Below are 26096 nucleotides of genomic sequence, written 5' to 3'. Positions count from 1 at the left end.
ATCAGCAGCAAATTAAATCAGAGAGTTGCATTTGTATATTTGTACAGTTATATATGGAATGACAAAAAAACAGAGCTGGCTTGTTATTTCCCCTCAAGTCATACTAACATACTTACTAGAAACTGTGCTTCTGAGCTGTAGCTCCAAAACACACTGCTAGGAAACATACCCCTGTTCAACATTTTATTTTCTGGTACCTGAATGGCGAAAGTGCCCAGAACAATGGAGCAGAAGATGGGATTTCTGAAAATGCCATCAAACACGTTCCTCTCTCCATGGATCTTGCGTGCGTTGATCTCGTTGAAGAGCTGCATCATGACGAAGGTGTTGAAGATGATGGTGTAGTGCTCAGATGGAGGAGAATGCAGCGGCGCGTGCCTGCCACTGTCGATGTCAAAGATCTGCTCGCCTGGATCACAAACACAGCGCAAGACAGGACTGAACATCCTACGTGCCTCGGTAACACTTTATGTATAATGCATTATAAAAGTAGTTTTTATGTAAGTAAAGTGTTACCGATGTCTCTTCAACTATTTGTGTAAAACAATTTAGGATCTACAGTTGAAGGTGACTCACCCACAAACAGCAGCGTGAAGATGATGATGAGCTGGTACACGCCATGGCCCAGGATGTTCTTGGTCATGGTGCTGGAGATCAGGGGTTTGTTTCGGCCGTAAGGTTTCCTCATCAACAGAGCCTCGGTGGGCGGTTCAGTGGCCAGAGCAAGAGATGCAAACGTGTCCATGATCAGGTTCACCCACAACATCTGCACTGCTTTCAGAGGAGAATCCTGGAAGAACATACAGTTCCTCATCACAGCTCATGAGACCAATAAAACATAATGAACTGAGCTAGAAGTTATACTAGCATCATGTATCGAAATATTGGTAAGGAGACCCTGAAAGTCATTAACTCTCGTTCATCTAAAGCTCTCTGGTTGTTCATTTCTCATGACGGTAACTTCAGCCAGTCTAGCCTCTTTCTCTCAGAAGTGCTGCATCATTTATTAGGTCAGAGATCCTCTAGGAAATTAAACAATGCTATTTTAGATCACAGGGATGAAGTCTTTGGCCTTGGCCTAGTAATTTATTATGGATTCTTTGCCATTGTCACATGTCTCTGCGTAGTCTAATTTGAGATTTCATAGTAGGTCATCTATATTTACATTTAGTCATTAAGCAGATGATTTTATCCAAAGCGACTTAAAATGAGGCAATCAAATCCAACGAAAGAACAATAATATGTGCTGTGACAAGTCTAGGTTAGCCTAACACAATACGCAAGGGTATGAAAAGAATAGGAAATGGTAGTGTTAGATGGTCATTTTAATATATATATATATATATATATAAAGTAGGATAGAAATTGAATAGAGAGTGCAAGTGTTAGAGGGTCAAGTGAATTAGTAAGGGTATTTCATGAAGAAAATCTGAGTAGCCTGTACAAAACTAACAAAGCTACAATGCTGGTGTGCTGGATGGTTGCCAAGGCGTTAGTAGGAGGTTGCTAAGGTGTTCTGATCCCACGCTCAAGTCTCTGTGATCTTCTGGTCTGTAGATATGGCTGAGGTCCCTGTGAACGCTCATTTAGTGTGAGCACCTGTGTGTGGACACAGAGGCACGAACCTGTGTGATACAGGCTCCGGTAAAGGCAACGATCACAGCCACCACGTTAACGGTCAGCTGGAACTGGAGGAACTTCGAGATGCTGTCGTAGACGTTGCGTCCCCACATCACGGCCTTCACGATGCTGGAGAAGTTATCATCCGTCAGGATGATGTCAGACGCCTCTTTGGCCACATCTGTCCCTGCGATTCCCTGTCAAGACATTTCACATCAATCCTCTGCTTCAAATTGCATCACGTGCCAAAAATGTCCATTAAATCAAAACCATTTATTCATTCATTAAAATCACCATTATAGGCAGAACCATATATGTTATGCATTACAAAAATTACACTTCACAAAATCTGTCATGGTCATATTGTTAGAGTAACATCAAAAGAAACAAAAGAAAGAAAGGAGTAATATTTTGCATGAAGAAAACCTATTAAGGACTTTGTTTGCATTTTTGACATTATTTTAATGAGATATAAGCACATTCACTTTCCGTTTGATTTGAACCAGACTGAAGTGGGATCACACCGTCATGTGGACAGTGAGTGATCATAAATGGTAAAATCTTGTTGGTGTCTGGGTAAAGAGTTTGTGTTTTTTAAAGACTAGCCTGAGGGACTGTTCTCCCTTAAGACACGTCTGACAGTGAAATCATGGTAAATACCACAGAGAGGAAGCCGCCCGCAGGCAGCTCGTGTCAGTTTGATGAGCAGGAACACAAGAATATGCTCTCCTCTGACATGGCTGAACTCATGAAAATAGAAATGTTGGGGCGGTGCTGACACAAGCTGTTTTTTTACCTCGTGCAAGTCAACTGACAGATGTCAAAAAACAGGACTAAGAGGCACGGCTCACACTAGGGGGCGCTCTGGACCTGTGTTTGAGCCGCATGCAGTGGCGTGATTGTGCTGAAATGAGGACAGCCTGTGTTTGAGCAGCTCAGAGACTGGAATCACGATGCGGTTCGATCAGTTCTCACCATGGCGAAACCCACGTCTGCCTTCTTGAGGGCCGGTCCGTCGTTGGTTCCATCACCAGTTACAGCAACCACCTGCCGCTGGTCCACCAGAGTGCTGTCAATGATACCTGAGAGACAAGAAGATCACACATACTGAGACATTCTGCCAACGCTGCCTTTTCACTTACTGTGCATAGAAGAACATTTTTGCAAGATCTGAGACATTTTATCAGACAACGAACTGCTTAACTGTCTTTCTCAAATTGCATTGTGCAATATGAAGCGTTATATACCATATAATTACAATGAGTAATACTTAATAATTATATTTATATACTATATATATACTTAATAGTTATTTATATATATATATATATATATATAAAACATAATAATTGAATAAGCAAGAAATTAAGTTTAAATGTATATACTCAAGCTTGCAAATTACTTAACAGCAGAACTGTGCGTTTAGTGCACTTCATCAAATGTTGTGGACACAAATGCTTCTCCTTTACAGGAATGACTCATTTAACACTTATAATAAACAGCCATATGTTGCCAGCTTTAAAGCTATGTGATAGCAAAACATCAGGGACAATCAAGCGATAACTAATGAAATACACTAGTGATGTAATTACAGTGCAACATTTACTTACAGCATGTTAATTATCCTGTAACTTCAGCCATGACGTTCAGTCTTATGTAACACAGATCTGATTCCAGAGCGCTTCACTAACACACTCTGCTGCTGTGTGTAAATGGACAGGAACTCAAATATGTCTAGCAGATCTAAAAATGTCGGCCCCTGTTCATCAGCTATTTAGAATTTTTTTTCTAATAATTTCAGATCACAATCTCCATTAAAATGTGGTTATATATTTATAATACACTGAAAAAATAAATGGTGGTGAAACAATTTTATGGTATTTTCTTGTAAAAGATACTCTAAACTCAGTGTATGTTAGAGTAATAATCAATTTCGTAAGATCTTCAGGCCTCTAGATATGTCCCTTCACAACTTCTATGTGAATCGGTGAACAAAGCAGTGCTTGTGAAGTGATGTCTGTAGGGTTCTGATTGTGACTGATACTGGTTTGGTGTTCAGTGTCTCATGCAGGTTCCCTCACCTTTGACCAGCGTGTGTTTGTCCGTCGGTGAGGATCTGGCAAGCACTCGCAGTTTAGGCCACACTTTATCAATGCGCTCCTGCTCAACCTGCCAGAGACATGAGACAGATATCCATCCATCATGACAAAGACGCTCATTACAGCTGCCAAAGAGTGGCTTTACACCCATCTGATGGAATCCATAAAACAGCCATTAGTATATAACGTGAAAAAATCAAACCCAGCTCTAAGATATCTTTCTCGTTGTAATGAGTGTAAACATTAATCAGAAAAGACGTCGCATTTCCATAAATAAATGATTTGGCTGTGTATTAAGTCACAGAGCGTCCATCATTCACATGTGGGGTGTTTGTTAGAATGGCCAGCTTTCAAATGTGTTCAATAATTGTCTACATCAATAACAGCAGTGCATTGCTAGCAGAGAGTACACATGTGACTAGTGTAATCATAACATCATAAAAAGACCCATATATGATCAGAGTACAGACAGTTATATGAAGCAATGCTTTGGACAATCATCTCAGATTGTCATCTCATAATGCAAAAATCATGTGTGCAGAAAATCTAAATTCCAGAGGCTTAAAAAGCAGTAATGTGCAGCTCACTGATGTATGTCTGTGGGTGATGTTTGAAAGCACTGATTTATAGATCGTTACAGACGTCATAAAATTAGACATGTTATCAAAATAATGTAGAAGATAGACACATTTCAAACCAGCAGAGAAAACTGTTTTTAAGCAATACAGAAGAGATAACTTCCAGTCTCTAGACGATGACAGATACTTTGTCATTTTTCCTAGTTATAATCATAGTGGCACATCTCTCATATCCTCCCACCAAACAATTCAACAGTTTCAGTTACCTGATGATCCATAGTGCAATCTAGTGCATTTTTTTTTTCTTTATACAGTATTTCATTTCAACTTCAATTCAAAATCTTAAAAATGTGTTTATTTTGAGGTCAACGTAAAACTTTGAAAAACAGATTTCTTAATGTGACCCTACTCAACCAAGTGTGTGTGTGTGTGTGTGTGTGTGTGTGTGTGTGATCTTTTCCCTTAATGTTGTAACTTGTGCAAGATCACCATTGTACTGTAGTGAGTAAAATTCTTAGGCCCTTGTATACCAAGAAATACCAAAAAAATATCTTGCAGTGACTTCTTTTTCCTGAAAGCCAACAGCAACAAATGGAAACAAACGGTGAGATTTCATCGCTGGTGAAACGGACTTGAAGAGCACAAGAGCTCCTTTCTTGATCTGCATCACGGTCTCAGTGACGCGTGACGAGCAGCTGTCAGGAGACATCTATTGACTAATGATGTTGAATTCATCCATAGCCCCTAACTTATTAAAACAGCCTATGTGACTATGAGGAATGATTCTCTCAAACTGTAGTTTGTTATGCAGTAGCAAGGCGCTTTATCTAAAGTAAAATGCGTACAACTCATGTGTGATGTGACACTGTCTTTCTCTTCTAGAAAAACAGGAAAAACACTGCTGACTCATCCTGCACTGCACAGATTTCTGTTCATCTCCCAAAAATACCAGCTGCCACGAGATACTGTGGATGCATCAATTCATGCTTCATAACCTGCATAATTAAAGCATACTGGTTTCATATGGAAATGTAGCTCTGTTCAAAAGTTTGGGGTCAGAAAGATTATCATTATTATTATTATAAAGATATTTATAGAATGCATTAAATAGAGAAAGTTGCAAACAACAGCAAAATGATCCTTGTCAAATAAATGCTGTTCTTTTGAACTGTCTGTTCATCAAAGAATCCTGGAAAATAAAATGTATCAGTTTCCAGAAATATTGTGCAGCATAACTGTTTTTAACATTGATAATAATCAGAAATGTTTCTTGAGCAGCAAATCAGCATATTAGAATGATTTCTGAAGGATCATGTGATGCTGAAGACTGGAGTAATGATGCTGAAAATTCAGCTTCTGATCACAGAAATAAATTACATTTTACTATTTCTGTCATGACAACTCTCTGAGAGTTTATATGGTAATGTACATGACAAAGTCAATATGTTTGGTGTGGTTGGAATAGATCTGAGCTGTAGATCCGGGACTAATACATCCACAGACATGCTGCTGTGAGCATGTAGGAAATACTGTAACATATGTGAAATAACCACGTAGCAGATCTATACAGGTGGAGCTGGGGAGGTGGAGGGTTTCTGAAGCACACTGAACTGCTACAGGAAACACAAGCTGATTATTTGAATGTTGAGCAGCGAGCTCATTGGCCACTGATACAGAAGAGAACCAATCAGCTGCGCCGTGTGAACAATGGTTTAATCCATCTAGAGTTTCATGCCAGAAATGGGTATTTATTCACATAGAAAACAGTTATTTAAAATTGTAATTTCAGATTATTACAGTTTTTATTGTCTTGGTGTGCAGAAGAGACATTATAAAAATCTTACCAAACCCAAACTTTTGAACAGACTATACACGGAAGAGTAAACTTTGCTTGTAAGCCATTTCATGGGGTCTTTATTTTAAATGTTTGTGTCACATGGTATATTTGACAGGATGTTAACATTTATTGCACTGGACCAGTCAAACTTATTTTCTTGATATTACTGTTACTATTTGCTGTATACACAGTGTCCTGCACTAAGTATGCAGTACTGTACCTCTCCCTTCTCATTCCTGATCCTCCTGTTGAACTCTTTCCCGTCGATGCACAGGAAGTCTTCTCCGGGGTGGATGATGCCACATTTGATAGCGATGGCTCGTGCCGTGTTGATGTTGTCTCCTGTCACCATACGCACAGTTATTCCAGCACGCTGGCATTTCAGGATGGCATCGGGCACCTGCGGACACAGGACTGCATTAATTCACCTCGCTCCGCTCCAGAGGAAGGGTTAGCGCAGAGGCCTCTGCAAACCACAAGCCCACGCCTGCAGCCCATTGCAGCAGTAAATGAGAACACCGCCGCAAAACACACAGGATTCGGTCAGCTCTCCTGATTCCTCTAATCTCTCTCTTTCTCTCTTTCAGATGCTCCAGTGTAACAAGTAAGAGCTCTTTAGGAGGAATTCAAAGGGCTCCTGCGGTAATTATACAGTAGTGGAGATGATTTCTCATGCAACAAAAGACAAAATTATTCATATGAAGGTTTCATTTTCCTGCTGAAAAATCATGTCATGTCAGTTAAGCTAATTTTCCCAAAAATATAATAATGGTTTAAATTGTGGCAAGTACATTTCCCCAAAAAATAAATACATAAATAAAAATTCATCCACCCATACTTACATACACATATACATACCAGAGGTCACGTTAACTGAAAATTCTCTGTCATTGACTGAATTATTTAAGCAATGACAGAAAAATCTGAAGGCCGTCCGTCACTTTGACAGATTACACTGAGGCTGATCTATTGTAACTTGTAACTGTAATTCCCACACCTGTCCAGCTGGTGGCGAGTGTGTTTGATTACACACAGACGAGTACACAGTTTAAGATACAGCGGTATATCACTCCAAATTAAAGAGCACCAAAACGGTATTTATTGCTTGAATTTCCTAATAAAATGGACCGAATTTGAAATCTGAGACTTTGTTTCATATTAAAAGTAACAAAGCACAAAGAGAAACCTATTGTGATTAACAGGATGGGAGGCGCACTATATGTACTGTGCATTCATCAACTGAAAACAGAATTGATTGGGATTGAAGAACCGATATTGGTTCATAAAAATTAGAATCTATTCAAATCGAGAAATCTATTTTTTATTATTATAATTATTATTTTTTTGTATCCAGCCCGGGCATATTTTGTTGTTTTTAGTGGCCTCTGCTTTCATAGTGTGTGATGTAGAAAAGTCTCTGTTCATCTGTTCTCTTCATAAATAAATGCATAAGCCTATATGCTAGTCCTGTAGCTTCATTATTAAAAATGAAAACGTGAACAATATAAAAGCAATTAAATGTGTTATTATAATTCAAATATGGAAATTAAAATGACGGGTGATAACAGATTATGACGGATTTTTTACGACTCTGTCCGTCAAAATGATGTTAAAGTCTAACGCAACCTCTAGTGTAGATATATATGATTTTACATCATAATCTAATATTACCCATCATTTTAATTGAAACAAAGTCTAAGATTTCAAATCATGTCCATTTAATTAGGAAATTCAAGCAATAAATACCATTTTGGCGCTCTTTAATGTGGCGTGATATACCGCTGTATCTTAAACTGCTGTGTGTAATCAAACGCACTCGCCACCAGCTGGACAGGTCTGGGAATTACAGTTACAAGTTACAATAGATCAGCCTCAGTGTAATCTGTCAAAGTGACGGATGACCTTCAGATTTTTCTGTCATTGCTAAAATAATTCAGTCAATATTTCTCCTTATTACAGTAATGAGACTTCTGTGAAATGCAAACCATTTTTGTGCGACTCACCCTAGTAGAGCACAAAATAAGGCGCTTTAGCAAAGCAGGTTAATCAGTCAGAGGGATTTCCAAGCTTTTTCTCAAGGTTTTTCATGTGCAACTGAAAGACTATTTGATAATGTATCACGACGCACACTTGTTTTGCACTAGGGTCTTAGCAGGAGAGTGAATCTGATGCAATCACAGACGTTATGGAAATGGGGGCCGGTCTAGACACTAAAGCGAGAGATGATATCTGCTTGACTAGACGTCCAAGTATTTCTGAGAAACGCAAAGAGCCCAGTTTCACTTAACTCATCAGGAGGAGAGGAAGAGCCTCATCAATAAAACACCACGGCAGAGAAAGGTGACGTGGTAACATTAGACATTTAAGACTAATGGATATGTTTACAGATTCTTAGGTTTCGGCTGTTTATTAGGGAAAGGAATGGCTCACGTGTCCCATAACAGAACACTGAGATCAAACACACCAAATCTGTGTCATCAACAGAATGCTGGAGATTTAAAAATGCTATAAAACAAACCAATTCAAAGTGGCATTTCTGCAATTCCAGAGGAGGACTACAGCGGGTTGATCCTGCAGTCAGAACTTCACGAATGTTCCTCCATTCATGCTGTTTTTCTGTTTTACCGCAGATGTTGCTTTCTGTGAGAAGCCTTCAACAAACTGACAATTACTGAGTGTGGCTCCAGAGTCCGCGAACGAACGCCTGAGTAAATACAGTATATATATTTAGTGGGATAAAAGGAGGATTATTAAATAATGCAGCCGTATAGACGCTTCTTCTGTCCCTGTGTGTGAAGATGTACGATCATTTGAGGACGTGTTTTTAAAGCATGCCTCTCTTTCACAACCTCGCATGTGTATTTGATGCAACTTCTCCTCCGATTCCATGTGTTTTCCTGTAATCTCAGAGCACCTGGGCCAGTGAGTTCTGCACAAAAGCACCTTGCAATGTATTTTAACAGCAACTAGATACAGATGTATAAAAGCGATGATATGAGGTGAAGTGTGAACTGTGGAGTCCTCAGGACCAAGAGTTGAACTGGATTGCAAAACCTTCAAATGTTACTAGCAGTCTCGGTTTGTTTTTAGGGATCTTCCACAGACCTAGTTTATCTAGATTCTTGCTTCTAGTGTTTTTAGTGCTTCAGCTGTGTTGCTTAGTGTGCTGTGCTTTAGCTGTTAAACAGTTTGCACAGGACAAGTCTTGTCCTCAAATACAGCATCTGTGTCTCACGTTTTTAAAATATTCTGCTTGTGCTTTTAAACATTTAAAGCCTACTGTATCAAATTACTAAGTTATTTACACATGCTAAACTTGTTTACAAGTTCAATAAAATGTTATTTTTCTGATTATTATTTCATATGCCAGACTTTATAGGTTTAAGATGGTGTGTTAAATAAAAAAAAAAAAAAAAAAAGGAGACCCCAGCATTTAATCTGATTTTTAAACATAATCATGCATCTGAATTAAAGGCTCCCTCTGAGGAACGTGTCCGATCAGGGTCAGAACAAGCTAAAACTGGTTGTTCAAACAGTCAGTTTTGAAAATACATGGCTTTGCACATCCTTAGCAAAATCAGTAAATGTGTCCCTGCAGCACAGAAGCAGTCATCAGTAGCACAGGTATATTTGTAGCAATAGACAACAATACATTGTATGGGTCAAAATTATACATTTTTCTTTAATGTAAGAATCATGTTCTATGAAGATCTTTTGTACATTTCCTACCATAAATATAGCAAAACTTATTTTTTGATTGGTAATATGCATTGCTAAGAACTTAATTTGGACAACTTTAAAGAAGATTTTCTCAATATTTAGATTTTTTCAGATATTCAAATAGTTGTATCTCACTAAATAGTGTCCTATCCTATCCAGACATCAATGCAAAGCTTATTTATCCAGCTTTCAGATGATGTATAAATCTCAATTTCGAAAAATTGACCCTTATGACTGGTTTTGTGGTCCAGGGACACAAATAATGAGGCAGATGTCACATTACTGGCATGCTCTCCTGATGCAAAACATCATATAAAAATTCGAATTAAAATCGTGAAATACAACATGATGAAACGTGAAGAAATTTCTCACCTCAGGTCTGACGGGATCCTCAATTCCAACAACACATATTGCGGTCAGCTCAGACAAAATGTTGTTTTCGTCCTCCCAGTTGGGCTCCGGGTCTGCAGGAAAGTCACGGTAGGCCACGCAGATGGTTCTGAGCCCCTCGCAGGCCATGGGTTCGATTACTTTCTTCACCATCTCGTCCCTGTCCCTTGGTCTGAAGACGCGTTCTTCGCCCGCCTCGTTCAGAATGCGAGTACACCTGAAGCCGACATGCTCACATTAAAATACAAGGCCCTTCATTACAGCAATTTCTGACTTTCTGAGGACATTTCTTCATTATGTAATTCCGCAAAGAGCACATCTAAATGATTCCAGGCACATGAACCTACAGTAATTCAACATAATGTCCCTCCATCTGCTATTGAGACACCAAAAGGCTTTTATGACAAATTGCAGGTACTAGATCTGAAGCATCAGAGAGCAGATGAAAGGCGCTCACTTTTTAAGGACGATTTCGGACGCTCCTTTGCTGTACATTCTGAAGCTGCCGTCTGGGAGCTTGATGACGGTGCTCATGGACTTCCGCACGGAGTTGAAGGTGTACACCTTGTAGAGTTTCTCCTCTGGGATCTGGTTCCGGACGGTCTGGTAGTCTCGTTTCAGATCCAGGACCAGACCCAGCAGGCCGCACTCGGTTTTGTTGCCCACTTGTTTGGGAAGACCTCCTTCCTTATCTGGAGGCTGGAATGGAAGAAAGCCAAAGAGGTTTCAGATACCTGCTGCATGGTAACGAGCTAAAGAATGAACTCTGTTCTGTGAATGCTGATGATCATTAAGAGTCGCATAACTGACCACCTGTCTACAGGTAACAGCAACCGTTGCTTAGCAACCTGCACTCATGGTGGGCTATGCTGCATCGAGTGCAATAAATCCTTTAGTAAGTTTGCTGAGATCATTTACAAAGTTTCTTTGCAATTCATCACAGCTTGGATGCCTAACAGAAGGAGAACAGGTGATTTTTTAAAGTTTTTTAAGGTTTTTTTTTTTTTTTAATAGTGTTTTGTGCAGCAGCCCACCCTGTTGAAAAAAACAGCTTATGCTGGTTAGGTATGTTTTGAAGCATGGCTGCTGGTTTGTGCTGGTTTAAGCTGGTTCTTAGCTGGTCATGTGCTGGTTTAAGCTGGTCCTGAGTAGGAGCTAGTTGCTTAGGACTAGCACATAACCAGCTTAAACCAGCACAAACCAGAAGCCATGCTTCAAAACATACCTAACCAGCATATGCTGTTTTTTCTCTTTTTTTTTTTTCAACAGGGCAGTGTTAAAATTCTTGTCATTCTGGTTTGCGTTTGTTATAAATCTCAAACATTAAAGTATTAATCTTCTGCTGTCGATTCTTAATGTTCACTTTTAAACTCTGAAGCATGGCAATCTCTCATTGTCACTGGGAGTTCAAAGTGAACTTGAAAAGTATATAATAACTAAGGTCAGCTTGGTCTTCTATCTTTAAAGCATGTTGAATTGCAATCGGCCTCTACCTTCTTGCCTTCATTTATAACTCACTTTATGCTCCCAAGATGCATTGTGTCCAACAGAAAACAGAATCCGTTCTGAGCAAGATAACTTCATAACTTTAACACTGCGTCTTTCCTTCTATCAATCACTGGTATTTAATAAACTGTCTGCAATCCCACTCCACAAAGGGGCATGTTTCTCTTAAAACATCTATATGTGATCCAAATTGTCTTTCAAAGAATAAGTGTCTGCATATACGTACAGTATGAAAGCCTGAAAAAGCCCAAAAGAAACAAAAGATCCATTTTATTTTCAGACCACAAAACCAATTCAAATCTCATTGTCTGCAGTTTGCTTGAACAAAATCCAGCAAACACGACCCAGCTAGAATTTCTCCAGGGAATTTGATTTAATTATCTGTTTATTTATTGATGAGAAGAAATGCTGAAATGCCCATAGAGACTTTGATTGTGAGTTAACTTTCTGATGTACTGTACTTTTCCAGCACTTCTCATAACTAGGCTTGACAGGATCCAACATGCATCACTGTTGCATTGCAATGAGGCGTATGCAAGATGACTCACAATGTGCATAAAGTGGAATTTCTGTAAGCTGTAGTGGAGAAATTGAGAAACAAAGCCAGTGCACATTACACATTTTGATTTATGTCTTGCAACTTTCTGGCATCAGACTGTGACTGGCTTGTTTACACGTCAATGGCCTACTGGGTAATCGAAACTGGACCATTTAATTCCCAGGGTGGACAGGGGGTGGGAAAAACAGAATTATAACTAAAGCTAAATTACGTTTTTGCCACAAGAACTTTACTAACTTCACTAAGTGTACCTCAGGGGGAGAAATTACATTAAAAAAGTATCCTGTGTTTGCTCACCTGGGTCATTCAAGACTGCTCATGCATTTGATGCGGATTTCATAGCACCCCTCGGAGAGGCGCTGGCACGCAAAGCTCTCCTGAACAGCTGTCTTCTCCCTGGTCAGCACGCACTCCTACGAACCACGGCATATGGCAAAACATGCACTGGCAGCGCTACTTCCTCTTTACGGCCCTATTCGGCTCCTGCGCTCCACACGGGCCCTCGATCTATTCTCCTTCTCACCACAGGAGCGATGGACACCTTCTTGTGTCCCCTAGAAGGTCATTTTCATAGCACCTCTTTGATTTCACAGTGTTACCTGCACTGACAGTGACAGCCCCTGTCTCAGGCCATGAGGTGAGCACTTTGCCAAAGCTGATTGGCTAAAAAGAATGAGTGGCAGCCCGAGGCATCGCAGAGAGACTTTGGCAGAGACCCTGAGCCACATGGAGCGGCTGCAGCCGGACAAACGACTTTGCCCAAAATGAGTCACAACTTATCAAACACGAGACAGCAAGATATTTCACCTTGTCAGGTGCACAATGAAAATCTGCTCCCAAAATAGCAGAGAAGTCTCACAGGGCAGTATTCTTTCCAGAATATAGACTAGTGTCGGGTCCAAGTCCAGTAAGTTCAGTAAGTTTAAATTTACCTGAATATGTTTTGAGTCATTCGAATTCATTCATATTTGCACTCATGTCCAGACTTGGTTCCGAGTCTGGCATCGAGTACCCCAACTTTACATATGACCAGTGGCAGACGTTTTGTCTAAGCATAACTCTTAGAAAACCATGGTTTAATAATGGTATCAGACAGTAAAACTAGGGGTTGAGAACTCGCTTTAACTCAATAACCCTAATCAAATACATCTGAGAAATAGAACCTAAGTCTTCAGGATTGCTTGAAAATTACAGGCAGGTGTGTTTGGATAATTACAGACACAGACTCAGACATTTTGGACATGAAAGATAAAAAATCAGTAACAACATGAAGACATTAATGAATGTCTCAAACGTGAACTCGATCGGATAAGGACTTGACCTCGACAAGGTGGACTCGGACCCAACAAAAGTTTGCTTCAAAATTACAGAAAGGTGTCTTTGATCGGGAATGGAACTAAACACCATAGGACAGTAAAATCTCTCATCCCTAATATACATTATGGAAGAGACTGCGACTTTGCCAAGTCGGTCTTGACTAAAAGCTATTCCGGTTTGATCTGGCTTATGGTCCAGTTTGACAGGACGGAGTCACTGAATGGACCTGTTCCCAGATTCCCAATCAGAAGCCAATTAAAAACACATCAAGCATGAATAAAACACATGTAACAAATCGCTAACCTATACTCTGTGCTCAAACAAACCTTTGAAAAGATGCAAGAAAGGCTAACTGCATCTGTCTATAATGTAACTAAGAATCCAGAGCTTACAGCTGATGACCTACTGAACAGTCCTCAAACACACACACACACCGCCGCATACGGACATGTAACCTCCAATCAAGAATTAATGGGAGCCCGGGAACATGACATCAGTGTCAGACCCGACCTCTCCAATCAGAGGGCCAGAAGGTCTGATGGAACAGGTGGTAGAAGCAACCTGAGATCAGTGCGACAGGAAGTCTCCGCAGAGCTCAGACTACCGGCTGAAGTATCAGTGTACATGCCAGCAGCATCACCTGTACTGTGTGTCCTACTCCGATTTCAGGATTCCACTAACTCTTTCGTGGCCGCTCGTACTACTGAGAAACGCTTCATAACCACTCTAAATTCTGAATGCTAAAAGTTTGTTGGTAAAACTGTGCAAATAAGATGTTGCACCTAAAAGCACGATATTCCGATATAACGTAAATGCAGAAGCACTGAGATGGGAAAGAGTATTTGGAAAGTTTGCTGAAGGAGCTCTCAAGTGTTGGGTGAGGAGAAGTTCATGCATTAATTACATAATGGAGCAGCAAAGCACAGTCGCTTGGGGGATCTCTCCAGGGAGAAAGAGTTCTGCTCATTTCAGTTTGTGTTAAAACAAGACGTCTGGAATGATACGCTTATCCAAGTCTTACTTTGTATGGTTATGAAAGCTCTCAGCACTGGTCTCCAGGGACGGGTTCTGTAAGTAGTGTTAGTGTGCTGTGCTAGGTTCAGTGGGTTTGCTCTCAGGTCCTATGCTTCTTAAACCGAGATACGGAACAGATCTGATTTCAGCTCCCAGAACCTAGAGGAACTCAGATGTTCTAATTTTCATTGTCTCATTGTCTCAACTGTATCCTTACAGACTGCTCATTTTTGGAAACCAACCCAAACCGGTGCTCCAAAATACACAGCAATTATTCTGCAGCGTTCTTGCTCCTCAAAGAACACACAGCACATATGGAAACGTATACATGAGAAGGCCTGATTCCAGTAAGCTAGGATTTCATTGTTGGGTGACTCTATGTAGGACACCTTCAGTGATTTCTGTTCAGTCGGAGCAGTCTGTTTGTCTTTTGAACAAACACTGAAGGTTTGTGAATTGTTTTTCCTCCTTTGGAATTCATAGATATTACTTTCTTATTGTGATGCTGAATGTGATGGTTCAGTTTAAATAAAACGGAAACAACCATACTGTCAAGGTACTGCAATTCAAACAGCAATGAGTTTAGCCATCTCGAAAATTGATGTTGGTAGTAATGAAGAAGCAAATATTGGCTAATATTGCTGAAGCTCAACTGGTGAGCGTGGCATCAGAAACACCAAATCATTGATTCAGTTACTAGAGTAAACAGACACTGATGCAGTGTAGAGCAGTGTAGACAAAATTGACTTCCGGCGTGCCGCTACGATGGCGTCGCTGACGAGCGCTCTGTGCAAACTTTGTTGTTTTTTGTGTTATTTTGTGTTATCCATGTTACTTCTTATACATGCTTTTGCTCAGACCGTACAAACTCTCATATTCTGCCACTTATTTGTATATAATGCTCTGTCCGTGTCTTTTCTGCCTATGGGCACTGAAGTCACTCAAAAATCTCAGTGCTCTCCACGTACGTCTATGTCTTTTAGGTCTTGTTATTGTCACTGTATGTCTGAGCCTCGTCACAAGCATTTCAATGCCCAGTCTTCCCCAGTGTTAACTATGCAAATGACAAATAAATGCCTCTTGACCTTGACCTTGAACACCTTCATTCACTTCAATGATCGTTTGTCAAATAGGTGTAAGCAGCACTCTACCTAATGCGGTCACTTTTGTGATGCTATTATGGTGCTTTTCTTTTCTTTTTAGAGGATGAGCAGAATGCACATTCTGCTAAACATCTTCTTTTGAGTTCCACAGAAGAAAGAAAGCCATAGTCTTGGAGGATTTGACTGACATGAGGATGATGTTTCATGCGTTTCTGCTGACCCTAGTTTATTGCACTGACTGGTCAAAAAAGCCACTGTTTGGATTACATAAGCAAACACTCAAGAGTCTATGATTGGGTCATTATTGGAGATATTGTCTTTTAGAGCTGCTTTACAGAAGAATCTGAATTGTCTCCATAGTTGAGTTTCCATAACAGATTCAGCTATTTTGTGGTTTATCACCGTGAAGCTGCTTTGACATATTACAATTTTATAAAGTGCTATAGAAATAAAAGGTAACTTGACTTGAATTCATATGTTTCTGGCATATGCTTGGCAACAGTTTGTTTTAATGCAATGTGTAGCGTTTCATGTCTTAAAGTAGATATATCCCATGGCCATAATCCAGGGTTGTTCAGGGAACATGATATGTTGCATAAGGCTGTCCAAACAATGCCACAGTGCAATCAAAGATAAAGGAAGTCCAACAAATATTAGTGTGCAACTTTTTGGCCAGGCAGTCTATATAAGTATTAGCTTGTGCTTATATGTTAACATTAAAATCTATTGTCGCAAAGCTGTTGTTGCTGAAATAACACCAGTGTTAGCCAAACAGCTGTAGGTTTCTATGTCTTACCAGTATTTTAGTAGTGTAGGCGCTGTTGAGGGATATAGCGTTGACCAGTATATCCAGAGTCTTGGGTGGGATGGAGCTGGGGTCTGGTATCTCCTTGTAACGGACATCGCCCACATAACACTGCACTGCTGTCATTCGATTGGTGGTCAGTGTGCCAGTCTTGTCTGAGCAGATAGCTGTGGCATTGCCCATGGTCTCACAAGCATCCAGATGGCGTACCAAATTATTATCCTTCATCATTTTCTATGAGCACATACAAAAGAAAAAATAGTCATATTTAAATTTCACGTAACCACATAACTAACTAATACAACATCTTCTGAAAGAGTCTAAAACTGCTCTGTCCTCTACCAACATGAGTACCAGTCGACATAAATAACCTTCTAACTGAAATGGGACATAAAAAGGCTGCAACTGTAGTTGAGAAATTGGAATTACTCTACTGTAAACTGTTCACACAGACAGACAGAGAACATTTATTTCTAAAATAATTTCTATTGCCATTTTTGGAATTCTACCTAGATAGATCCATGGTGGCTTTGTTGGTAATAAAATACATCTGTGTATGCATAATAGCTACCCAGTGACTTTTACCTGTTGAAGTTCCTGCCATTTTGGTTGTTTTTATGCGACACCGCAAACATCAAATGAGACATTTCAGAGATGAAATTCAGTATTTCCAATTTGTAATTATATGTTGTGAAGTAATCAGACATGACTGTAAAGTCAAAAAGCACAAAATTCTGGCAATTTCAACACGAGCAGCATATTGCGCACAGCTGGATCTACACACTGCTTGTTGATTGGATTTTGAAATGTGGGCATTGCACTGTCTGTCATTTTGATTGGAAGCGACAAGTTATGAAATTTTATTAAAAACAAGGGTAACACTTTATTTTAAGGTGTCCTTGTTACACGTTACATGTACATTTTACAAGTACAGTTATGCATAATTACATGCAAGTAACACAAAACCAAACCTTAACCCTAACCACATAGTAAGTACATGTAGTTAATTAATATTACTCCGTACTCAAATGTATAATTACACTGTGACAAGGACACCTAAAAATAAAGTGTAACCAAAACAATAAAGTCAAATATTTAAAATAAAATAAAACAAATGCACATATAAAATCGGTCTCAAATCAATTTCCATTTTATGCTGACTTTAAAGTGAGAAGCACAGGATGTGGGAGTCACTTTCTGCTGGAGGCAAGCAGAAATGAGATTAATATTTATAAAAATCTCTCTGATATGATTGCAAATGAGTTGTCCAATATGATTTAATCATCAACTGTTTTAATGGGTTCATTCAAAATAATAATCCCATTCATGTAATTTTGTAATGGAGTAAAGGTTTCCCAAAAAAAAAAAAAAAAAAAAAAATATATATATATATATATATATATATATATATATATATATATATATATACAGTACAGGTCAAAAGTTTGGAAACATTACTATTTTTAATGTTTTTTAAAGAAGTTTCTTCTGCTCATCAAGCCTGCATTTATTTGATCAAAAATACAGAAAAAAATTTAATATTGTGATATATTATTACAATTTAAAATAATTGTTTTTAAATTTATTATACTTTAAATTATCATTTACTTTCTGCGATGCAAAGCTGAATTTTTAGGATCATTATCACATGATCCTTTAGAAATCATTCTAATATGATGATTCATTATCAAAGTTGGAAACAGTTCTGCTGCTTAATATTTTTTCAGAACATGTGATACTTTTTTAGGATACTTTGATGAATAAAAAAAGAAGCTATGTTTTTAAAATATAAATATTTTGTAATAATATACACTACTGGTCAGTAATTTGGGGTCAGTAATTTTTTTTCTTTCTTTTTTTTAATAAAATAAATACTTTTATTCAGCAAGGATGTGTTTAAATTGATAAAAAGTGATAGTAAAGAAAATATATTATTAGAATATATATTATTAGAATTATTATTTTTTTTTTTGAATAAATGCAGTTCTTTTTAACCTTTTCTTCATCAAATATATTAGACAGCAGAACTGTTTCCAACACTCATAATAAATCAGAATATTAGAATGATTTCTAAATGATCATGTGATAGACTGGATGTTACATGTGACACTGAAGGCTGGAGTAATGATGCTGAAAATTCAGCTTTGCATCACAGGAATAAATTATTTTTTTAAAGTATATTCAAATAGAAAACTATTATTTTAAGTTGTAATAATATTTCACAATATTACTGTTTTTTCTGTATTTTTGATCAAATAAATGCAGGCTTGATGAGCAGAAGAGACTTCTTTCAAAAACATTAAAAATAGTAATGTTTCCAAACTTTTGACCTGTACTGTATATATATATATATATATATATGATGCCTAAAATTGCTGTCTGCACTGTAAAAAATGAGTGCCATTTTAACTGTAAAATATTGTAAATACACAATGGAGAGAAAAAAATCTACAAACTGTTAATAGGTCAACAGTAAGTTCCCATACTACGTATATACAATGAAAAACTGCAAAAGATCCAACCAGACAATTTATGTAATTTTACTGTAAAATGCTGTTAATTGTACAGGTTTTAGAAGTAAAAAAGAACAAATCAACATCATTTACAGTCAAAAAAATGTAAACTGACATTTACAGAATTCCCTGCGTGACACTCCACATTTAAATTATTTTGTTTAAATAATCATGTTTCTTAATAGTTTTTGATATCAGTTATGTACCTTTGTGTTTTATGTTACGTCTTCTCTTGTTTAATGATTATTGCATTATTTAAATGTTATGTGTTACCATATTTGTAAATTACAGTTCTATACTGCAGAATATACAGTTTGTTCTGCAAATGTGTTAACAGAAGCTCCTAAAATTATTTTGTATAAAACTACTGATTTTTGAGTGGGTTCATTGGGTTCATGTAATATCAAATTATTAAACCAGATCTCAATATGGTACAGTCAAAATGTTCTTCGTGTGGAACAAATGTACCTTCACTGAGTAGGCCAGAGAGATGGTGACAGCCAGCGGAAGGCCTTCAGGAACAGCCACCACCAGCACTGTAACGCCAATGATGAAGAATTTGACAAAATACTGAATGTAGATCGGCGTACACTCTGGCAGCCACGGCCTCTTCAGGAGCACAAAGTTATCGATTGCAAAGTAAAGCACCAAGATGATGACTGTAATGGCAGACATCACCAAACCTGAGGACCAGATCACAGCAAACACTGCATTAGTGCAATAATAAAACAATGATGCTCCAAACAACCTAAAAACACATTGCACCTGCTTTGCCGATCTGCACGGCCAGCTTGGTCAGTTTTCCCTGCAGAACGGATTTCTCCTTCTTGGAGACATTGGCTTTCTTCTTCTCTTTGTCATCGGCCTCTCCACCCTCTGCACTCTTCAAGGGCTGCATCTCCATTGCTGCAGCACCGTCCTGCTTCTTCACTGTAATGATCGCGGGAAACACATGTGGGTTATGGGCGTCTGACCTTTGCTCACTTCTACAGCTAAAGCTGGACCTTGACTGTACTGGCCATGTAGTCATTGTGAGAGATTCACAGAAGAAAAGAACCATGGTTTAAACTCTGCTGTTGGCTTGTTTTATGTTTGTTTGTGTATTAATACTAACTTAGACATGTTGGTGACTAAATGCGATGTATGAATGACCATTCTGAGCTACTAGCCACCACTTTTTCAGTATTTCATAAGATCTTCAGGCAATACGTTATCACCAAGCTACAAAATGAATATGTTATTTTGTATATCTACATTGATCTGTCTCGAAGGGAACACAAGCTGGTGAATGAATTTCACATTTATCCAGGAACTCAATTAGAGGTCAATCATGGTATCATTACATGACTGAGACACGTCTGCTCTACTGAAAAAACGTTTCATGGGATCTGATGACAGACACTTCGTATCAAGTTCATATGGGACAAAGGATCCTGAAGTCCCTTTATTTAAAGGGATAGGTCACCCAAAAATAAAGCTCTGCCATCAGTCACCCTCATTTTGCCTCAAGTAGAAATCTTAAATAGATTTCCTGATTATTCTTTTCCACACAATTACAATGAATGGGAATTTCATGTAAAAAAAAAAAAACAAAAAAAACATACGTATACAAGCTTCATAAAAGTATCATAACTGTGGTCCATTTGACTTGTACGCTACTGTATATTCCAAGTTTTCTGAACAGCAGAATGAAATTTGGTCCTTTTCAGTGAGTCACTGAGTTGACTGTAAAGAAAAATAGCTATAGCTACTTCTTTCATTAACTCCTTCAAATGCACCGAGGAGATCTAGGAAGGATGTCAAGATTTTTAGTGTAGAATGCCTTAAAAATGGCATGATATGGAAATTGGGACCAACTTTTCTTGCTAATTTTGACGTACATGCTAGTGAAATGGCTGTTGAACAGGAAACAAAACCAAAAAATGTAGGCCAAGACTTAATTAATTATATCATAGAACGTAGGTGCTGCAAATTAGATGAATGATTCCCTGTAACTGAATGGAAAAGAGAAGCTTGTTTTTACTTTTGGATGAACTATTCTTTTATTACAAAATACAAACTGCTTGACGTTTCTTGTGGATTTTTTGCCACATTTAAAAGATGTTCAGTGCACCCCCAGTTATATGAACCAGTGATAGCTCCACATTTAATTATACCTTTGTTACGGTAAACAGAAGTTCTGTTTAATATCTACTGTCTTAATCCATTTATACTGCAAATGGAGCTCACAATCAAAGTTACTCAAACATAAAGTTTATTCAAACTGTTTTTCATGTTGGGAATATCCACACATGGACTAATTATAAAATGTAAAACCTTTTGCATACATGCAACTCTGGAGACCTAAAAATGATCAGAAACTAGCTTTAACCAGACTGTATCATGAGAATGAACTTAAGAGCAAATTTACTGAAAAATGCAAATTATTTAATAATAAAAGTAAAGTCAGTTGCAAAAAATGAATCATTTACTGGCTGCATACATCAATTAAACACATTGCTCTTGTCATTTTATTTTCACCATTATTTGATATATACAGACACCTCTAAATAACCAAAGAGCAAAAACAGCTAAGCTACAGATTACTAAAAAATCCTTTAAGAATTCAAATGGTCCGAGATTTCGACACAGACAGAAAGTGTGAGGTTATCGAGAGACCCTGACGCACACATGAGAAGCAGCACAAACAGACAAGCTGACATCTGAACCCGCCAAAGGAAAGGAGGAATAAAATAATGGTGAGCGCTCAAACCAGCGGTAAAGTGAAAGCAGGTTACCTTTGGTCTGGTTGTTCTCCATATTTCCATCCTGCATTTTACCTAAGATGAAGGCATCCGCAGACACAGGACAAAAATAACAGAAAGCAGACGATAAAACATTCATCACATGGACATTACAGTGAAATCAAATGAAAAAGGAAGACAGAGAATGAGTAATTTATCAACATCATTGTGAGTCACATACATGAGTTGTTTCATAATGAAACTTCTGAGATGCGTTATGGCTTTGGTCCAATCAAATTGATCAGTCACATAAAATATCAGCTGAGTTTATTTACTCTGTTAAGGTGTAAATGTTATGTTACAAATCATTACTTTCTTGAATACATGTATTTGATATTGAAGTATATGCAGTATGTGTTTGTTCAAACAAAAGTAGTTCAGCTGTGTGTTCTCATGTTGTTTTTTTGACAGAAATGCCATGGAATATCTAATATATGTAGAATCCACACAACATTTTAAACACTTGGTAGTCATTTCTAGGTGTGTCACTATGATTTGTCATAGTGGAAGAACTATGTAGTAATCATTCAGATATTCCATGGAGGAGAAATGGAGGAGAAACACTCAACACAATGAGGACTAGAGGACCAGCACAAGTCTACTGGACATGCAGGAGAAAGAGCCATGCGACACCACAGGAGCAGAGAACAGAGCCAACTCACCACAAGAACAAGAGCAACCAAACACGCAAAACCAATCAATCAATCAATCAATCAATCAATCAATCAATCAATCAATCTATCTATCTATCTATCTATCTATCTATCTATCTATCTATCTATCTATCTATCTATCTATCTATCATTATTTTTTAATTTTTCGATGGTTTGTTAATTTGAAATTGAAATATTTTGTAACAATGCAAAAGTCTTTGTTGCCAAGACTTGATCAATTTAATTAATCCTTGCAGAGTTAAAGTATTTGTTAAAAAAATACTGACTCCAAACTTTTGAACAGTAGTATATGCATGCTACAATTTAACAAATGAAAAACTAATCATGTTGTAACATCGCAAATTTCAATTATATTTCACATCAAACCATATTACAATACACACTTGTGTTATAAATGGTTTTCCAACATATTAAAAACACTACACAATAAGTCAAAATCTCCTATTTGAAACTCAAATGACTGAAATTTAAAATTAGTTGAGGTGCAGTACTTCTTTGAATAAATGCATAAGTCTCTCGACTACTCTGGTAATTGTCAAACAGCAATTTCAACCAATGGAACAATCTGCTGTTGGCATATGTATAAAATAACAAAAGGGAAAAGGGTAGAAGAGAGAGGAGAACAGAAAAGGAGTGAGAGATTAGAGGTGACATGCACTGAGAGGAACGCACAGTCAGCAGGAGAGGAAGATCAAGACAACTGGAGGAGGAGGAGGAGAGACGGAGCCAGTGAGGGACGGACAGCGGAGGGCTGCTCAACCTACCATTGACTAGGCTGGTATTACCAGGGGCATTTGCGCTTGCCGCACCATCGGTAGCTATAGTTGCGATGGGGTGTGAGGAGGGATGGGAGCAGTCTAGCCATAATAATGAACAAAAGTAGCATGGTTAAAAGCGTCGATACCACGATTAGTATCTCTCAATATACTGCTGTCAGCTGAAAGGCGACGTTAAAAGAATGACACCGATGGAAAAAACACTGAAACATAAGACAGGTTACACATAATATGGTAGACAAAACAAAGTCGAGACACAAAAGGACACAATGATCAATGGTACAAATAGCTGGCAGATACCCGTCATTTGAGAGAAAATTTCCAATTGCTATGTTACTTGCTACCAAGTAAGTAAATGATTCAACAGGTGATTCAAAAAATAAAACAACCAAATAAACACATGCTTCCAAATCAAATCCAAGTGCTTCAATCACAACACTCTACAAGCTGTAGGGTATCAGACCCCCAGGCTACAAAACCGCAATCAATCTATCCAGTCTTAGGTGGGGTTACATCACAACCTCCTAATCATCATCTGTGCGGGATCATGGATGAAATGCATTTCTGTAAATACTTAAAAAGAGCGTCTTTTTAAGTGAAAGATCGCGGTTACTAAAGCGGGGCTCGGGAGGGCAGAGCGGGTTTAGTGGGGTAATAAATGAGCATTATTGCAGATATCCCTGGGTACAGAGATTCATACTCTACCTGCCAGGTGATGGCCATCCTCCAGAGCCTGACCTGTGGCGGTTTGCAGAATAACACACACATAAGGCCTTATGCTGACAAACGGTGTGGGCAGCACATGCTACCCAACCAGAAACAGCACATTTTCAAGTGTCAGTCTGAAGCAGCCACTGGGAAAATGACAGTATACATGCTACCCCAAAGAAGACTATAACTGGGACAAAATGAGCTGCTGTTTTTTTTTTTCCAATGAAACTTGTCTCTGCTGCACAATACTCATCGCCACTTGGGTGTTTAGCAGGGTGCTGCTAGGGTTTTCTTTAGTCCAATCGAAATGGCACACACTCCTCAATTTGAGGTATCAAACCTGTGGGATGAGCTATGCACCATTTTAATTCTTAAAAAAAAAAATTGATAAGCAACAGTAAATACATTTACTTTTCACTTGAAATGTTCTGACAACACAGGGAGAGTTTCATCAATTACGTATATAAAATTTCCTTCTTTTAGAATCATACTGTTTTAAGATTAGCATACTAATAAACTTGAGATTCCTTTCAGTCGGTCACGTCGGTGACCGACGAATTGGGATCTCGCTTTAAGAGACCAATCTACTTCGTGTAAACTAAACAAGCGGCATTCGATTATTGAATCCAGCTGCAGCTGATCACAGCGTAAGCATAAAAAGGCAGCAGGTGCAACGCATACCAGCTTTTCACTTCGAAGCCGAGCAATCACACCTTTCTGCTCCAGACTACTCTATTGAGAGAAGAAGACTTAACAAGCATGTTGAGGTGCTATTTGAGAGCTCTTCGTGTTGGCAGTATGGCGCTTCAGCGGTGGTGGTTTCCCGTGTCGAGTGGGTTGTCAGGCTGCACAACCTCGACTATTGGCTTATACTAGCACAGTCTCGAGATCAGTTGTGCGAGCACAGGGACCTGGTGCTCTGGCACCTCAGCCTGTTGGGTCTTCGGGTAAACTGGGAAAAGAGCAAACTCTCCCCGATGCAGAGGATCTCTTTTCTCGGTATGGAGTTGGATTCGGTCAAACAGACAGCACGCCTCACAGAGGAACGTGCGCGGTCGGTGCTGACCTGCTTGAATTTTTTCAAGGACAGGAGTGCGGTCCCACTGAAACTATTTCAGAGGCTCCTGGGGCATATGGCAGCTGCAGCGGCACTTACACCGCTAGGGATATTGCATATGAGACCGCTTCAGCACTGGCTTCATGGCCGAGTCCCAAGGTGGGCGTGGCAGCGCGGCACTCACCGGGTCCAAGTTACACCAGCCTGTTGCCAAACCTTCACCCCGTGGTAAGATCTTATGTTTCTAGGCAGGAGTGCCCCAAGAACAGGTCTCCAGCTTTGCCCTGGTTTACACGGATGCCTCTCCACCACCGGCTGGGCGGCCACATACACAGTGTCGGGGGTTTGGACGGGCCCCCATCTGCATTGGCATATCAGTTGCCTAGAGTTGTTAGCAGCCAGCCTTGTCTTGAACCGTCTGAAATGGCGATTATGAGGCAAGCACGTGCCGGTCCGAATGGACAACACAGCCACTGTTGCGTACATCAACCCTCAAGGCCGATGAGCTGTCTCGAGCTATGCTCCCTGTAGATTCTTGGTACTCCATCCCCAGATGGTCCAGCTTATTTGAAGATGTTTCGTTTTCGCTCAGGTACACCTGTTTGCCTCTCCAGAAACCTCTCACAGCCAGTTGTTCTAATCCCTGACCAAGGGAACACTTGGCACAGACGCACTGGCACACAGCTGGCCGTGGGGCCTTCGCAAGTATGTGTTTCCCCCAGTGAGCCTTCTCGCAGAAAGGCTGCGCAAGGTCAGGACAAGGAGCAGGTCCTACTTGTGGCGCCGTATTAGCCCACTCAGACCTGGTTCCCCGGACTAATGCTCCTCTGAGGAAGGATCTACTGACTCAGAGATGGGGCACCCTGTGGCACCCGCATCCAGACCGCTGGAAACTTCATGTCTGGTCCCTTGACGGGATGCAGAGGTTCTTGGTGACCTACAGTAAGAGGTAGTGGACACCATCACTTTGTCGAGAGCACTGTCTACGAGCCTTTGCAGTCAGTCGAACTAAAGTTTCTTTCATTGAAAACTCT

The 26096-nt window shown here is 39.2% G+C and overlaps 1 protein-coding gene across 2 annotated transcripts in view; it reads right to left on the bottom strand.

The window, feature by feature from the left end:
• LOC109050208 (plasma membrane calcium-transporting ATPase 2-like) overlaps positions 1–26096 on the bottom strand; it is a 158707-nt gene that overhangs the window by 16662 nt on the left and 115949 nt on the right. The window contains exons 7-20 of one of the 2 annotated variants that reach the window (XM_042733524.1): positions 24000–24032; positions 23283–23375; positions 21839–21880; positions 19827–19991; positions 19530–19744; positions 16540–16782; positions 10702–10943; positions 10227–10461; positions 6355–6534; positions 3702–3789; positions 2596–2702; positions 1626–1817; positions 577–790; positions 198–409 (exon numbers count right to left, since the gene is read on the bottom strand). In XM_042733524.1, coding sequence (XP_042589458.1) covers positions 198–409; positions 577–790; positions 1626–1817; positions 2596–2702; positions 3702–3789; positions 6355–6534; positions 10227–10461; positions 10702–10943; positions 16540–16782; positions 19530–19744; positions 19827–19991; positions 21839–21880; positions 23283–23375; positions 24000–24032 — 2261 coding nt within the window. The remainder of the gene's footprint in view (positions 1–197; positions 410–576; positions 791–1625; positions 1818–2595; positions 2703–3701; positions 3790–6354; positions 6535–10226; positions 10462–10701; positions 10944–16539; positions 16783–19529; positions 19745–19826; positions 19992–21838; positions 21881–23282; positions 23376–23999; positions 24033–26096) is intronic. The other variant, XM_042733525.1, reaches the window with a different exon arrangement.

This window comes from Cyprinus carpio, chromosome B11 (assembly GCF_018340385.1).
Source record: "Cyprinus carpio isolate SPL01 chromosome B11, ASM1834038v1, whole genome shotgun sequence".
NCBI classification, from domain to species: Eukaryota; Metazoa; Chordata; class Actinopteri; order Cypriniformes; family Cyprinidae; genus Cyprinus; species Cyprinus carpio.
This window is presented reverse-complemented; position numbering and strand designations above follow the sequence as displayed.